This window comes from Pygoscelis adeliae, unplaced genomic scaffold (genome assembly GCF_000699105.1).
Source record: "Pygoscelis adeliae isolate BGI_AS28 unplaced genomic scaffold, ASM69910v1 Scaffold51, whole genome shotgun sequence".
In the NCBI taxonomy this organism is placed as follows: Eukaryota; Metazoa; Chordata; class Aves; order Sphenisciformes; family Spheniscidae; genus Pygoscelis; species Pygoscelis adeliae.
This window is the reverse complement of record NW_008824007.1, coordinates 1,086,321-1,102,811: the sequence shown is the minus strand read 5'-3', so window position 1 is coordinate 1,102,811 and position 16,491 is coordinate 1,086,321. Positions and strand designations below refer to the sequence as shown.

Here is a 16,491-nt window from a genome sequence, read left to right as displayed (position 1 = left end):
AGGGTTGGACAGTAATCCCTAGCGTGTCTCTAGCTCAGTGTGGGCCCATACGGCCAAATCCACTCACTCCCTTTTTCATTCACAGGCTCCCATCATCCACGCTAAGTAGGAGCCGGCTCTTCTTAAACAGGAATCTAGAGGTGAACAGATCTTGTGTATCCCATGGACAGTTGGGACCAACCTCACCCAGATACCAGCAATTTACACTTTTGAATGGATCACAAAGACAGGGGAGATGAAGCAAGTGGAACCCTGGGGATGCTGATCTACACATCTGGAACTTCCAAAGTATGAAAAGCAAGTATTAAAGTACAAGTCAAGAGTTTAGAGTTTCTTCATCGTTTGGAGATGACGAAAAAAATGAAACCCTGTCTTATGAAGACACTTGTTAAAAAGGTCTGGATAGTAGTATTATGCTGTTACCAAATTCATGTCGGATAGTTCTTTCCTGAAGGGGAAAAACACATTATTAAGCCAGACATTAAAGTTACTTTTGTTGGAAAACAGTATCTGAGAAACCACAAGGACTTTTACCCTTAATGAGGATTTATGTAATTTAAAATGCAAGTTCTGAGATCTCTTTTCCTAGCCAAAACTTAGAACTTAAAGCCAAAAAAGTTAGAAATACAGCAACTGTCAAGTCAGTACAAAGCAACAGTAGTTAATACACACACTTTTTTCCCTTAAGCTTTGTGTGAGCCATGATACTAATTTCTATTCTACAGACACCTAAGTGTTTTTGAAGTCATGCACTGCTTATTTCCTCTTGACTGCTGTTGTGGAAAGACGTAATTATTAAACAATTATCTCATATGATGTTACATTAAAAATCAATGCATTGACAAACTGAAAATATGAATGTGAGCATATTATAAACCTAAGAGCACACAGTTGTTACAGATTATCCTGGAAAAAAATGGAAAATATCGATAAAACACCAAGCAACTCTAGATTTAAAAAACCTCTTTAAATACAGTTCTCTGTTTGTGAGGTCCTGGGATATCAATATATAACTAACTAAAACTCCATCCCCATGTTTAGAAAGGAGCCATATGTTCACTTTGTAAATGTCTGTGGCTGTTTAAAGATATACAGCTCTGCATCAGAGATCGTTAGTGCACAGCAGGTGGAACTGAACTTGTGAACAATCATCAGTTATTTCAGTGCAAAGTCTAGCACCTTAGCATGAATGACTTGGCAGATTTAAGCTAAGCCACCTAGCTTTGCACTGGAAGAGATACTTCTCCCTTGTTACTCTATATAGTTGCCAGCAACTATACTGGCTGAAGTCCCATGTCTTTGACACGGCTCTCTTCAAACACCAGTTCACAGGTACAGGTCTTCATTGTCCTCTGCAATTAAACTCCATGTCCACAGGTTTTGTTTATTTTAGTGAAGGTCTACAACACCCAAGAGAGAATTATGTGGTTAAAAACACAATTTGTCATAGGGAATTGATTTTTTGTTTGCTTCCTAGTTACTCTTCAACAAAACAGTAAAAATAAGCAATAGTGAATGCTACACACATATTTTGTCCTTTTCCTGTATTGCACATCCTTCAAATAATGTGGTTTGTAACAGGCTAAAAAATTCTGCTTCAATTTTTCTCCATCAGACAGTTAGTGGATTATTTCTAGACTTCCTAAGACAGTAAGCTGAATAACAGCTATAATTAGTTACTCAGTAGTGATTGTTTGATAGGTATTCTATTTGTCATAAAAGTTTTAAAATAGCAATATTGGTTAAAGCAAACGAAAAAGACACAATCCTGTTGCAATTGCAAACTGTGACATCAGCACCCTATCCAGTCAGCTAAGGACCAACTCTTCATTCTTCAGAGAATAGAAATATCTTAAGAATTTATCATGACACAAAAGTTTATGTGCTTTGGAACCTTGAGGCTAAAACCCAGATTTTTAGACTACTCCAAAAAAGCATACTAGTGTATCTTTTGATGACATATAGCACAGATAATAGCTCAACTCAAAGTGTTTCCCAACAACAGATCTCATAAAATCAGGAACCTCCTTAGTATTAAAAGGACAGAGTAATCCTACCCCATCAAGTCTATTCACCAATTTTATCTCTATTTGTTCTCTTTCTGGTTTTGATCGCTAAATAAAAGTACTATTCTTACTTTAATTCATGGAACCCTTCTCTTGTTTCTATTTCAGTTCTGAAATCTGGTATCTACGGTTAGACACAACACTAGTTAAGGCTGGTTTAGTTTGTGTAAGGTCTCCTTTCCCTTCTCCCACTAATTAACACATTCTCAATTTAATTCACATTTTTCATCTCCAGCTGGTAAGATTTCTTTAAAGAGAGAATTTACAGCGTGAGCTGAAAGTACTATCAACATATTCAATGAAATGAGCTAAGGGTTTCAAGATTTTAAATGCAGAGCACAATATGCTTTCTACTAACATTGTAGAAACTTCAGTAGCAAACCATTGGTATGATTTAAAGAAAATTAACTTTTCTACTGCTAGTCCATCCTCTCACCAGCTGTGCTGCTGTGTTCCATTAACACTACTGAAATCAATGCAGTGTTAGGAGAATTCAAGTAGTAGTCAAGTGGTTAATCAAAATACAGCCCAGGGGACCACTAACAGTCCCCTTCAGCATTACTAATACAGCTTAGCAGTGCAGTGGAAAACATTCACATGTGAAAATATTCACAGTCATTACACTGTGCTGTAACAGCGAGGCTTGAAAGCGCACAATTCTCCCCAGCTCCACGCTACTGCCTTTGTGGGAGGCAAATGGACAGCAAAATGGGAAAAACGGCTTGGTATTATATACAGTGTGGAAAAAGAATACAATGGATAAGGCACAATGAATATGAGTCAAAGCAAAGCATTACCCTGAGAAAGCTGTAATCTTGGCTATTAGAACCAGTGCAGCCCACATCCTACTACATCTGGTACACACTGACATTCTGTGGGGACAACTAGTTTGTTTTTTAAGGCATGACCATACAGAACATGGTATGTACTATGTTAACTGAAGAAAAGCCTACTGTAGTCCTCTTAAGACAGGAAGACAGCTTTGGAAATTCAAAATAATATGCAGTATCTTAGCTTTTTTTATCTAGTTTGTCTCTGCAAGTACAGAACTATAGGGTGAACTATGGTTGCAGACCGTTAAAACTAATGAGGCTGTTATATGTGTAACAAAGTTCATCAGAAGCAGAGCCATGGAAACAAATCAACTAATCATGAAGTCACCTGAGTCTTCCTCCCCACCTAAAAGGCTTCAGTGTGTCAGCCCCAAGCCTTTGGGAAGGACATGGAAATACCACAACAAAGGTCCTTCTCACCATAGTAACGTTAAAAAAAAGAAGCCTGCTTGCAGCACTGCCAAAGCTGATTTGTCAGCCTGCCTTGCTACATATTCACGAAGGATGCCAGATATCTGACAGGCATCCAAGCCATCGTGTCTTAGATGACAAGCAAATACTGAAGTCTGCATCCTAATGAGTGACTTTAAAGATATTAACACTAAAGTTGTTAAAAGAGAACTCAACAGCCAATACAGCCAAAGTAGTTAATACATAAGGCAGAAAAGCTGTGGAAACTTTGAACAGATACACCAAAAATATTCTCCCTCACTGAGCAGTGCTATATACAGCAACCTGATACTTAACTGTTCTTAGTCTTAGAAAGAATTCTCCAAGTACCAGCTATGTACAAGGGGGGTGTCGAGGAGAATTTGACATGAACCTTCACTTGCTCATTTTTATGGGATCAAAGACACACAATTAACATCTTCCGAAGTGACAATTTTCAAGGCAAAAGAACATTTTGTAAACAAACAGGCTGGCACAGTTTTCAGTGCAATTATACTACCTGAGGTGTTATATGGTTACACTTATAAAAAATTTAGCTTTTCACTGAACAAGCACAGTAGAGTGATGACAATGGCCTCAGAGCACCTTGGCCCTTGCTTTATATCAACATTTTTATTTTAAAAGAATTGTTTTGCAACATGCATATTCAGTATTAACACCGCTATTATTTAGTAGTGTTTTAAAGCCTGAGGAATTGAAACAAGTTTCCTTTAGTTTGCTTAAACCAAGTTTTTCCCATAGCTGCCAGAACACAGCAACAGTTTACAATTTAGGGGCAAAAAAAAACAACCCCAAAACAAAGCCCAAACCAAACCCAACCCACAACACACAAACCCCACATCCCCTGCTTACCAAAAAAATTACATGAATAAAACAGAGGACTGATTCTTTGATCATGTTTGTGCAAGCAGATTGCGCTGATGAAATATTCTTACTGCAATACTGTCCCAGAAAAATCAAGGATTTCTTTCATAGTTACCTTAGAAAAGAACAACTGTTAAAAGCCAAGTTGCCTAAACCAAACTGATCTTGTGCCTGTCACATGGAACCAAGGATTCAGCTACAACAGAAGCAGCCATGTAGACAAGCTCTGCTTGAAAGTGCCATAGTTTCATATCTCCCCATTTCCGTTTAATCATCTCCAAAACAGCAATTTAAGATTTACCTAGGGTGTTATTTGTGGCAGTGGCTCAAAGTTTCCTGTTCTAAAGGCTGACGAAAACTCTTATCTGCTAGGCACCCAAGGTTTAGATTAATACTTTCTTGTGTCTATGGCAATATATTACTTCCCACAAATACAGAAAGGATGGCTACCAAATATCTTAAAAGCTTTTCAGATACAACTTGGATGAATAAAGACAGAGGGGAGAGAGTAGGAACGAGGACTTTGTTGCTTCTGAAACCAATCAGCTGAAGCCTTATAAGCATCTTTATTAACAATTCACTCTTTCATAAACCAAATGGAGGTTCTGAAAAAGCGGTTGAAAATTGTCAGTATCAAAACCAGTTTGTTCGATGGTTTTGCAGAGGGAAGAAGAAAAAGGAAAGTATGCTTATGATTTTACACATGGATTTAAAGAGAGGGGGGGGGGAAGTTCTAACCTCCCACTCAAGCTACCCAAAGTGCTCCACAGCTTTGCTTTTTAACATAATCTATGCAGCCTCACCCTCTAGCACAGGTCCCATCCTCAGCTTCTTTGGGATTATGATTAAAGATATTTGTGATATTAAGATGCTCTATTATCCTTTCACACACCCAAAAGAGAAGAAAAGCTGTTTTGCTCTTGGGTTTCCCTCAATGAAAAGATTCTGCAAAATTAACTTCAGAGGAAGAAGCCAGGTGTAGTACCACACTACAAATATTAAACCTAAACACACTAAGGATATGAATACACATTACAGTCTACATATAAATCAACAATGCTAGTTGTCTGAGAGTCTGAAAAGGAAGACAGACTTCTGGTCTCTAAATGGGAACTCAAAAATGAACCAAATAAAAGTTTGAGTTCACCTACTTCAGAGACAGCTGAGTTACAGTCCTTGCTAAATCCTCAACATTTCCTCCTACCAACTGTTACCACTTTCTTATTATGAACAAGCATAATCCAGATGGATTTTCTTCAGATCCTTTTATCTGCCAAAAACTCTACACACCACCACAAAGCGGTATTTTCCATTGCAGATTTCACTGCTGCCACCTCAGTTCTATGCCGTACTTGACAGCCAGAGGTGGAACAATTTAAAAAAAAAAAAAACAAAAAAAAACACCACACCACTTTTCTCCATGTCTCGCCAAATAAGGAGCATAACTGATGAAGAGACCTTTGTAAAGTGATGAATAACTTTATTTCCAAACAGCCCCTACATTTTAAACACTGAGTCATATTCTCAAGATGTCTGCACGTCTGCTCAAAGTACAATTATAAATCTTGGTCAAAGAATATGTTTTACTTCTGCTAGGTAGTCTCCAAATACCAGAATATCTCAGGTTTCAGTATGGTAATGAAGAGGCTACTCTACTGAAAAAGTCACGGGCTCTGTACCAAGTTAATACTTATCACATAAATTGCTTGTTCAGGCTACAGTGGTCAAAGCACAGGCTCAAAATTGATCAAAACTTCTTTTTAGGAAGCCACAAACATTTCTATTAGGCTGTTACAAGGCATAAATAGCCATGATAGCTAGTGTTTGGCCAGAGATTATTCAACTTCTGGCTGTATTAATAAACCTAAAATAAAAATAGATATTTTTTCCAAACTGCTAAACAGTTTGATTATTTCTGATGCCAGTGCCTCCTTTTTCCTTTGCTGACAGGCTCTTTCGGAGAGGGTATTGCTCATTCCTTCATGAAGTAATTTATAATGGATTATCTTAGCATAATACTCCAGGTTATAACACTTCCCGGTCCAATGCCTATCTGGACCTCCCCAGACTTTGCGACTCACATTGCCTAACACCTTCCACAGTTGGACTACATTCTGTTTTGTTGAACACTGTTGTTTTTTTTTTTAAATCTTTGACAGCCAGGTACTTCCCTAATGTTTTTTCTTTTCCTCAAGAAACCGTCCTACTTCATCTTTCTGGTACTGGTCCTATCATTTATTCACCATGAAAACCTACAGAAGTTGCTGATAAAAGTTTTAGAAGACACTTGGTAGCCCTTCAAATGACATCCTGACTACAAACAGTAGTTACAGTTGTTTTAAAAGGAGCTACAAAACTCATTATTATTAGGTCTTTTCTCATCCATACGGTTCAGAGGAAATTCTTCATCTGCTTTTACATCTGTAAGGCTGCAAAGGCTGTGTATTCCTTTATTAACACTGCCATCGAGTTAAAGGCAACTGCTGCCCACTAGCACAGAGCAGATCTGTTCCTTAGGGGAACATGAACTACTCAAATTTATTTGCCCAGGCAGCTGCAGTGACCACTCTCAAAGTCTAGATATCTACGTCCCCAAAAGAATATTAAAAATATCAAAAAGTACATAGAAGATTTTTTTTTTCTTCATTAGAAAGAACGATGGTAGATTCCGTGTTGCAATATCAAGGGACTGTGGTAACCGAAGGTGGTTTTAGCTCAAATGTAGAGCATTAGAAGAAGTAATCTTGCAAGTTTATTAATTACAAGAAAGAACTTTGCTGGACCAACAGACATTTTGCCATCAAGATGTATATTGGGCAAAAATTAAATACCCTCTGACCTCGGTTCATTGAGAAATGTCAGCATTTTAAACCATTTGATTTTTCAACCAATTTGCAACTGACAATTATTTCTCAACATACATTCTCTTCATTGTTACCTGGATTACTTACATAGTCACACTCACACTCGTATCTGAGCTAAGCTAAAAACAATGTATATATGAACCGAAGAAAACTTCCATACATTCTAATACTATAAATATTCCCTTTTTATGCTATTATTCTAGTTGTCTATACAGAAAAGGTGGACAGGAGCGGAAATTTTTTTTTTAAATCCGTATCTGGTCCAATTGCCAGTGTCCTTAATCTCAAAGAAAAGACCTTTTCAATCCGTAAATCTGAGTCATGGTCACATACCAGTTGTGTTTAATAAAGTCAGATAAAACCATAACCTGAACTGATTTCAGTAACTCAACACTGTAACTAAACCAGGATTCTTGCATCATCACGATCCACCTGTAGTGTAGGGATACTGTTCTTAGGACTGCTTTCTATATACAGCAATGTACCTAATAAAAGAAAATTCCACTTACAGAGAGGCTTTGGGAGGAGAAATGTTGACTAATCATCATCATCTCTGTTCTTCCTAGTTTGCAGATAAGAGAATACTATTTTTTTTTCCCATGAAAGTGTTACTAATATTTAAAATACACAATGAAGAAAAGCTCATAGCACATTCAGATTGACAAGTGTAGCCTGCCATGATAGTCAGTTTTAAATTTTAAGAAAAATATTATTTTTTGCTCTTGAGTTTGTGTCCAGTCATAATCAGCAATAAGGACAAATATTTACAGTATAAGCACCTTCCTGCCATTCTGTTATGTCTTATTTTATCACTTGTATCTACTCAGGTAGTATATAACACACAGTAAACTTTACACAAGGTTAGAGAGGACAAAATGCAGATTTCAGAATGATTAGTGTCTCCACTATTTACTACCAAGGTTTACAAGCAGCGTCAATAGATGCTAAGGTGCAGCTTAAGCCTGCATGAAGCTAAATTTATTTCGTAAAGGCTTTCCATAGGTAAAGAGACATGGTTACACAGATTACAGAATCAGGTCTCAGTGTACTGTGACAGCGCAAACCAAAAATAATAAATGCATGAAGTAGCTCCACTGGAAGCAGGACTCTTCTAGGAAAGTCTGCTAATGACACTGCACTGTTGCACTGATGAATGAGGCTATAAAATGCTTAATTTACTTCAGAGTTTCAAGCAGTGACTCCGAGGCAAAAAAGATTTGCAAAAAAATAAACTCAAGAAGCATTTAAAAAACGTTACTAAAAATATTAAACATGATGTTGTTAGGATGCTCCACAAATACTAAGGCTGTCCAGACAGGAAGAGTGAAATTACTAACAACAGCTAACATGAATTTGTCTCAAGTCAGCACTGAAATATCACAGCTGATAAAGAGAGAAACAGTAATCCTAACATGTTTGCTTTCTGTGATCACTTCATAGCGTAACAGCTGAATAAACTATTATAAAGAAAATAATGGAAGTATCATGTATTTTTATACATACATGTTTCAGCTCCAGTAAAATGACAAACTGTTGGGTAACAAAATGGCTTCTCTACAACAATTTTCAGATTATCTCAATTGCTCTAGCACAATAAAAACAATATTGAATATGCTGTTGAAATATTACAGACAAAACCAACACTGTAGCTGGTATTGTAATCACAATGTTTACTCACCTAGCTTATTTTCTGAACAATTCCTTCCTAACAGAGAAGATGTTTATATTATGATTTTACTGGAATCATATGGCTTCCAGAGTTCGCTACTGTCAGGAAACGGCTATGAAGACAGTAGTAGAAACAAGTTTTTCATCTCTGTTTGGCTGCCTCTGATCAGATGAATTTCCACTGATTGCTCCAAATGGATAAATAATAGGCACTTTAACACAAGGATTAGCTTCGAGCTCTATTCTACCCATTGGAACTATCCAGCCTGGAGATACTCGAACAGTAACATTATCCAAACAGGCACCAGAACCATACATTAATCAAACCTTAAGAAACTGTTTCCTAAATGTTTTTCTGTTGTTGCTGTTTAATATAGTTGCTTCAGGTATTTTAAACTTAGCGTACCAAGAGGCAAAGGTTAGAAACTGAAGCTCTAATAAGACAAAGTGTTCTTTGCCACAGAGCAAGACTCAGGCAGCAAAAAAGCTATGTAAACACCACAAACTGAAAACTCCTACCAAGCTCCTTAACCATTGCTCGCAAGTACTAAAATTGTGAATCTAGCAAACTCCAAGAACAACAAACAAAATTCAAGTCACCCTAAGAACTGATAAGAGATGTTTCCTAGTCAGATAAGAACAATGATCCTTTGCCTATAAATGTATAAGCAACAACATGAGTATTCTTCTTCCAATTATCTGTGAATCTATTGAAATAACAGCATCAAGTCTCTCTTTTGTCCAGCTACGGAAAGAAAATATACAGGGATGTTTTTCATTTTATATATAGCTCAGAAACTATAACAATACTGTACTAGCTCACTTTCCATTGAAGCAGAAGATCTTCCAACAAAGATCTTGTGTTGTATTCCTTGTGGTAGCAACATGGCTCACCCTATTAGTAGTCTGCAGGTGCTATACCTCTTCAGTTACTAGTTTCTAATCTGCCTTCAGTCTAACCAAGACGAGAGACACAGGGGAAAAAAAAGGTACCATAAGGCAAGCAGTAGTAAACCACACATGCAGAGGGCTGTTGTAAATGCTTATAAGCATATTTTTATTATGTGGCAAGAGAGACACAAAGGTCTGTCTCACCAAGAAATAATATGCCTTTAACATCCTGGTACAGACAAACGCAGTTAGGACAGAGCAGCTGACACAGCAACTCTGCTGGTATACTGTACTCAGGTGATCACTTGTACATCTGCTCTCCCAGACTTCCTTTCAGTGGTATTACGCTACCAAAGGTAGCATCTGCTTCTCTTTTTTGGCAAATTTAAGAGGGTAACACCCTCTCAACAGAAGTATTTATTTTTATAGGAAACCCAAGCACAGGCAAGACTTAGGAGCACAGCTATCAACCCGTTTACCAAGTTGCCCTAACTCTTCTGCTCTGCTCCCTTTTTGGGACTACAAAGATCTTTAGCAGGGCAGACTCAGACCTTCCTATGGGTCAGGACAGCCAGTATCTGTTTAGACTTGGTGGCAGAGCAAAATGCAGGTCAATACATGAGGCAGTATAAACAAGATTTATTCATTGTACCAACCACATTCACAGCTAGGAACACTAAAGAAACTGAAATGTGCAGGCGAAGAGGCCAGCAAGGCACTCTACCACCACAGGACGACTCAAATGCTTTGAGAAGCTGTAAGGGTAGCAAACAGTCCATTCACAGAAGACAAAATTAATGACTTCAAATGACGTTTTAAAACATGTATTTATTTAAGCTGAAGGTACCAGGCAGGTCATCTCTGTGCATCAAATCATAAGACCTATTAAGCAGAGTAGGGAAGGACATTTTTAAATTGGAACCAGTAACAAACATAATAAATGTTTTCTTTCCGTTAATAACCGAAAAAATGCATATGGTAGAAATGCAGAGCAGATTCATACTAACCCAAGTAATTAGGCTTAGAGAGAAAACGTCTGCCCAGTTTTATCTTTCTGAAGTGCAACCATTTAAAGTATGAAAATTCTACTGTGAACAAGGTAGACTATACCCCTTTGGCAGAGAATTTGATTTTCTTCAATTTGTTCAAGTTACCATAGAAGAAAGTCTTCCTCTGAGCTTGTAAAAGACCACACTGGACTTAAGATTGCCATTGATACAGGCTAGACGTTGAATTTTGTTTTCTAAGACATTTCAAATATCTAACACTGAAAAATCATGTTATGGCCAAGACAGAAAAATACAGATTAAACAGCCCATAAGTATTTTAAACAATTGCTATACCCACCTGCTACATTAAGCTTTTCGACTGCTCCTAAGCTGGGAGCAGGAGTGGTAGTATTGTTGGTAGAATTTGCTCCTGTTCCATTAAGTACAAGATTTTCTACCTTGGACTCTAGCTTCCCAATGCGCTGCAAGATATTATCCAACAAGACAGCAAGTGTCTTCTTCAAATCTACAAACGAAAATGAAAAGTTAAATTGCTTAATTATGCAATGCACACTGTCAGACAGAATCAAAAAATAGATACAAGAATGAGACTGGAATATATATAGACACTTTCTCAATGCAAATCTTTGTCATTAGCAGTTTTATGCACTAACGTTCCCTACTTTGTTCAGTCTCAGATACAAGTTTCCCTGGACGTGGAACTTGTCTTCCTGCGTATTTCATAAAGCACACTGCAACTCATATACATATCCTACATTCAAGGTGAAGTGTGCGCCTTTATGGGTACACACATGGGAACAAAAAAATGCATGCTTTGTAATAGCTCAAGTAATAAGAAGTTGCTTGAATAATAATGAATCTAAACCTAAATCCATATTCAAGCACTGTCAGAGGAACAGTCTGTTAGATGCTCAGTCACCTGGAAACAAAAATCCCCTTCCCGAAAGAAGGGACACCTTTGAGCCAGTACAAAAACCTTCTCCTGCATCTCCTCCACCACAACCAGGTTCTGCATTGGCAAAAAAAATGTTAAGTTCAACCTTTCTGTCGTATACACAAACCACCATAAATCACCTGTTTCTTTTCTTCCGTCTGTTGGTTATTGCCTCTACCTATCTATTTAGTCTGACACAGCACTTCGTTCGCGTGGAAAGCTACATGCAGTAACAGGAGTTTGTATATCAAATGACAACCCAGAAAGAGTTCTCCGATATTTTTTCTTTCCTTTTTCTTTTGTTCAGATTTCTTGAAGTAACACAGACAGTTGGGCAAGCTAAAAGAACTGTGGGCAAGAGGGGTAAAACAGACCACTATCAGACTAAATGGCATAATTATAGTGGCAACAAGCCAAAGATGATGAAAGAAAGTATTGTTCTTTGTTCATTTACCCTTGTCTCAGGATTAAAGAATTTGGTATGATGAATTTACATTATTTTCCCATTTAATTACATAAAATAATTACATGTGCATATGTATAATACATTTTCTGCTTTCCACAACTTTAGAGTCAAATAAGTTTCTGATCTGTAACAGAAAATTTCTCCATACATCTGAAGATTCCTCTGCCCCAACATCAGTTGTATTTTTGCCACACTATTTTGTGCTCCCTTTATTATTTTTTCCACAACTAGCCCAATTCTTGTGCAAATGAGAGAGTAAATAAGAAAAGGCTATTACTTTTAGCAAGCTTATGATTTTTTTTTTCCAAATAAAAGGAGAGTTGTATTTACTCCATGGAGCCATAAGGTAGATCTTTTTCTTTATAACTGTGTATTTTCCTTTGCCCTTTAAAGATCAGAAGATGGAATCTTAAGCACTAATGACCTGGACTATCGTAAAAGGTGTCCAGAAGTCACTTTAATGGTATAGCGTGCAGAAGAAACCATGGTACAGAAGGAGGAAAAAAAAAATCTAGGAAAAAAGGTAGTAAAAAAAATAGTTCAGGAAACAATGAGGAAGAAACATAGCATACATAAAGGCATACACAGAGCTTAAAGAGAAAAATGGCTAAACATTGTAATTTTTTTAATACTGATACCAAAACACGGATGAAAGACACTGCTTACCAGAACAAAAAAGCAATTGGAAGGCTAGTTTGAGAAGGGGAGGGCAGAAACACAGATTCATAATAATTTTTGTAAAACAACTGTTTACTGCTATAAAAATCTAATACTGTGTATATTTGGACTACAACTTTTAAAAGGAAAGTGTTTGATCCACCTACCTGACAGGTCAATATACGGTAGAAAGAAAAAGCGACAAAGCGAACAAGCTGTGCAATCGCGATTAAGGAATGACTGAAAACCTTTTGGGTGGGTAAAAGCAGCCAAATCAAGCAAACTTAAAACTTGTTCTTGAACATGGAAATCATGACTGTGCTCATTAAAAGCAATCAGAGGATAAGATTAAAAGAAATAAAAAGGCTAAATAGCAAGGGCGTTAATTTTCATAGAATAGTGAACCATCTTCTACCCATTATCATTAACATTAGTCATTAATGTGTTTATTCCTGAACAGCTAACCTGATCATTTGCTATCAACGAATCATTTGGTATGCCAGACAGGACAAACTAACTTACTTATTTAATAACTATTATCTTACTCAGTTTCATAAAGTATTATTTAATATGGTGTTATTCACTCACCATAGCACCTTTCCCTCTAATATTTTAAATAAATATGTTACCATTATTACGCATCCTTCCAAACTCCTTAATTGAAAACACCTGTCCAAAGTTCTCTTTAAACTTAAAATTCTTCTTAACCATGGAACTTGAAATTTCTACACAAAACTTAGCTTTACCTTCACAGAAGCGCTAACAAAGTTATTTCACCCACTTTCAAATGCAGTTTAACTTCTCCTGGGGAACTTGACCACTGTTTGGCAGCAAGTCAACTTATTCCTCAGCAGGATCTGGAACAGGAAATGAATGCCACAGGCAACAAGCTGCAGGGGGATCTTAGCTTAAGGATATCCTGTACTCTCAGACCTAGCTAGGGCACAGATTAATGCAGTTACCCTTCAATTTCTGGAGGCATATTGTTTTCTGTGTTTTTTTTTCTTCTTCAATTCACCTACCATCAAGCACCCTTACAAGATAATGGGACACCGATGATGGCTATATAACTGACAGGGTTTTGTTTTAAGCCTACGAAGACAATTCTCTAGGGGCCTCTACTTGCTTTTAGGTCTTCAGTCTAAGTATTGATCTAGTACCACTCTGTATTTAGCTTGTGTTGCTTTGTAAGATGTACAGTATAGTTCAACATGCAGTCACAAATCAGTAGAAGTTACAGAATAAGGATGGCTTGTTATTTAAGCAACAAAGCAAAGTAATTGTCAGCTATGTTTGGGATGATAATCTCAGCCTTACAGGCAAGCACCTTCACACAAACTCAGAAGTTCTTTTTTTAGAGGAAAAAAGTGGTAACAGAAACAAGATATGGAGAGAATCTCCCAGCAGGATATTTTCATTTACATGCACCAAAAAGTAAAGAGTATTAAGAAGAAAACTAGAGGAAAAAGTGTAGCCATTACCTGTCGCATCCCAGTCTTTATTCTTTGTCTAAGCCTACAAAAGACATCTATCCAATTTCTTCAGAGCTGAATATTAAAGCAATTATAAAAGGAAACAAATCTAGATGACTAATTAGCCCTTAACTTTCCAGATAGCCTGAAAGTGCATAGGTAAGTAGGAAAGTGAGTTTAAAAAATGCTAAACAAGTAAGGTGTATGATGTGATCTTACCAGATTGAAAAGGGGCCACACCTAATCTGAAATTGGGTATTTTTATTTTCATAATATTTTCTGGCAATATGCTTCATTCTTTTCCGCATGCTTTCTCTCACACAAACTTAACTCTCATGTTGTACAAAATGGAAGAGAGTAAGCATTAAAACTTACTGCCGAACAAAGCACTGAAACTCACAAAAAGTGTTCTCTACCCTGAGGCAAAGATAATATATTTGAGCTTAATTTAATCTTATGCCAGATACATAAATTTAAACGTTAAGTAAATTGACTGAACAAAGAAGTGAAATGGGAAAGAAGAAGAAATAAACGTAGCAGGTGTCCACTTTATCAGTAAGGCAAGCGCTTCTTTCAGAAGGAATTTTTTAGGTCACTGACATGCAAACTGAAAAGCCTCTCAAGATTCTCAAAAACAGCAAAAAAGGTTTTTTTAAATGAAGTTTTAACAAACAACCAGATATAGCTACTAGACAGATGTAGTAAAAATTAGCAGACAACTTCATCTCCAAGTGACTGGAAATGTAAAATTTGTCCCATTTCATACTTCTAAGTGAAGACTGTTTTCTCCATCTGTGCAGAAAATCCACAGTGCAAAGTACTGTCAATTGAGCAGCATTATGAAGTAAAATGTTTGGACAACTTAGAAAAAATCTTAATCAGATTATCATGTAATCTAGAGCACACACTCACCGTACGCTGTCACTGTCCCAACATAAGGCCCATCAACCACATTTTTATTTTCTTCGGCTAATGCTTTGATGTATCTTTTGCTGAGATCCAAAATTTGCTCACGCAGGAGTGAACTGCTTTCGTGTTGTGTTTGCTGCTGAATAGTAAAATGCAGAAGCATCATTCCCCAAATGAAACCAAAAGTCACCAGAAAAAAGCCGAGTTTCTGAGAGGACAGCTTCCATGGAGAGAATGCCATGATTCCCAACAGCTTCATGCAGTTACTACAAAGGTTCCTAAAGCATGAAGCCAAACAGCAAGTTCATGGTCCAGGTATATAAATATCACAGAGCAGGACTCAGTCTTATTCCAGCTCCTTAGTCAGTGTATATCCGTATTTCAGTTCCATCCTGTTGCAAGAGGAAAGAAAAGCAGCATAGTTACTACAACATGTTAGAAGTTTTTACTAGCTATACTAGGTCTTCACTCTAACTGGTACAAAATAGAAGTAGAAAATATGCTTTCTTTGTAAATGTTTAATTTGTATGTATCAACATTGTACTGCGCTAGTCAGAGCACAAAGAAGCTGAGAAAAGCACTGGAAAGAGAACAAAGCGGGAGTGATGCACCTGAGCAGGTGTAGAACACTTCTCAGTATCTGGATCAAATTCAATGCTTCAAGCGGTTTCTAAGACTGAATTTCATGGTAAGGCTGCTTTTACATATTTTTTTTTGTGTGTGTACACAAAACTTCGTGATGTTGCCAGTGCAGCAATTTAAGACAATTCTCAACATAATTCAGTTCTCAGAAAACAAGTAATTTTAGCTGGCAGTGACACTGCTCAGAGTTCCTGGCAAGAGCTACGGCATATGGCTAGATAGGTGATCAGGAAATCAGACTCCCTCAGGGGTAAAGAGGAAAAAAAGAAATCTACATTATTTAAGCCAATGCACTCTCCTGGCTTACACTGCAAGCAGTCAGAAGGCTGGAATAATCTCCCTCTTGCTCCTGTGTGGCCTCTGCCATGCATAGTTACTCCTTATTCATAAAACATAGTCCAATGAGTTTGCTCTTTGCAGCTAAATTCAAAACGTATTTCTGAATGCTACAACATGTCTTTTGTATATAAAATTAATATTCTCGGAGCTTTTCACACACTAGGAAAAAGAATTGTAATAACAGCCTTCAAGACACAGTAGGACTATCTTTTCATGGTAAACTCAAAGATAAAACCCGGCATAAACAATCCAAAGGCAAGAAAAGCTCTGTGATGAGTGCTAGAGGCAGTGTCCTTAGCATAAAACCCAACAAGAAAGGTAATTAAAAGGTAATTAAGTGTAACCTATCATGTCAAAACACAGATTTGGTAAAATGTTATCCTTTTAACTTCATAATGCTCCCAGACAGGATTAGAGAACGTAATG

At 37.1% G+C, this 16,491-nt stretch overlaps 1 protein-coding gene across 1 annotated transcript in view; it reads right to left on the bottom strand.

Annotated features, from left to right (window-relative positions):
- MGAT5 (mannosyl (alpha-1,6-)-glycoprotein beta-1,6-N-acetyl-glucosaminyltransferase) overlaps positions 1-15,448 on the bottom strand; it is an 84,277-nt gene extending 68,829 nt beyond the window's left edge. The window contains exons 1-2 of the mRNA XM_009325824.1: positions 15,088-15,448; positions 10,984-11,151 (exon numbers count right to left, since the gene is read on the bottom strand). Coding sequence (XP_009324099.1) covers positions 10,984-11,151; positions 15,088-15,343 — 424 coding nt within the window. The 5' untranslated portion in view covers positions 15,344-15,448. The remainder of the gene's footprint in view (positions 1-10,983; positions 11,152-15,087) is intronic.
- Positions 15,449-16,491: the final 1,043 nt, after the last annotated feature.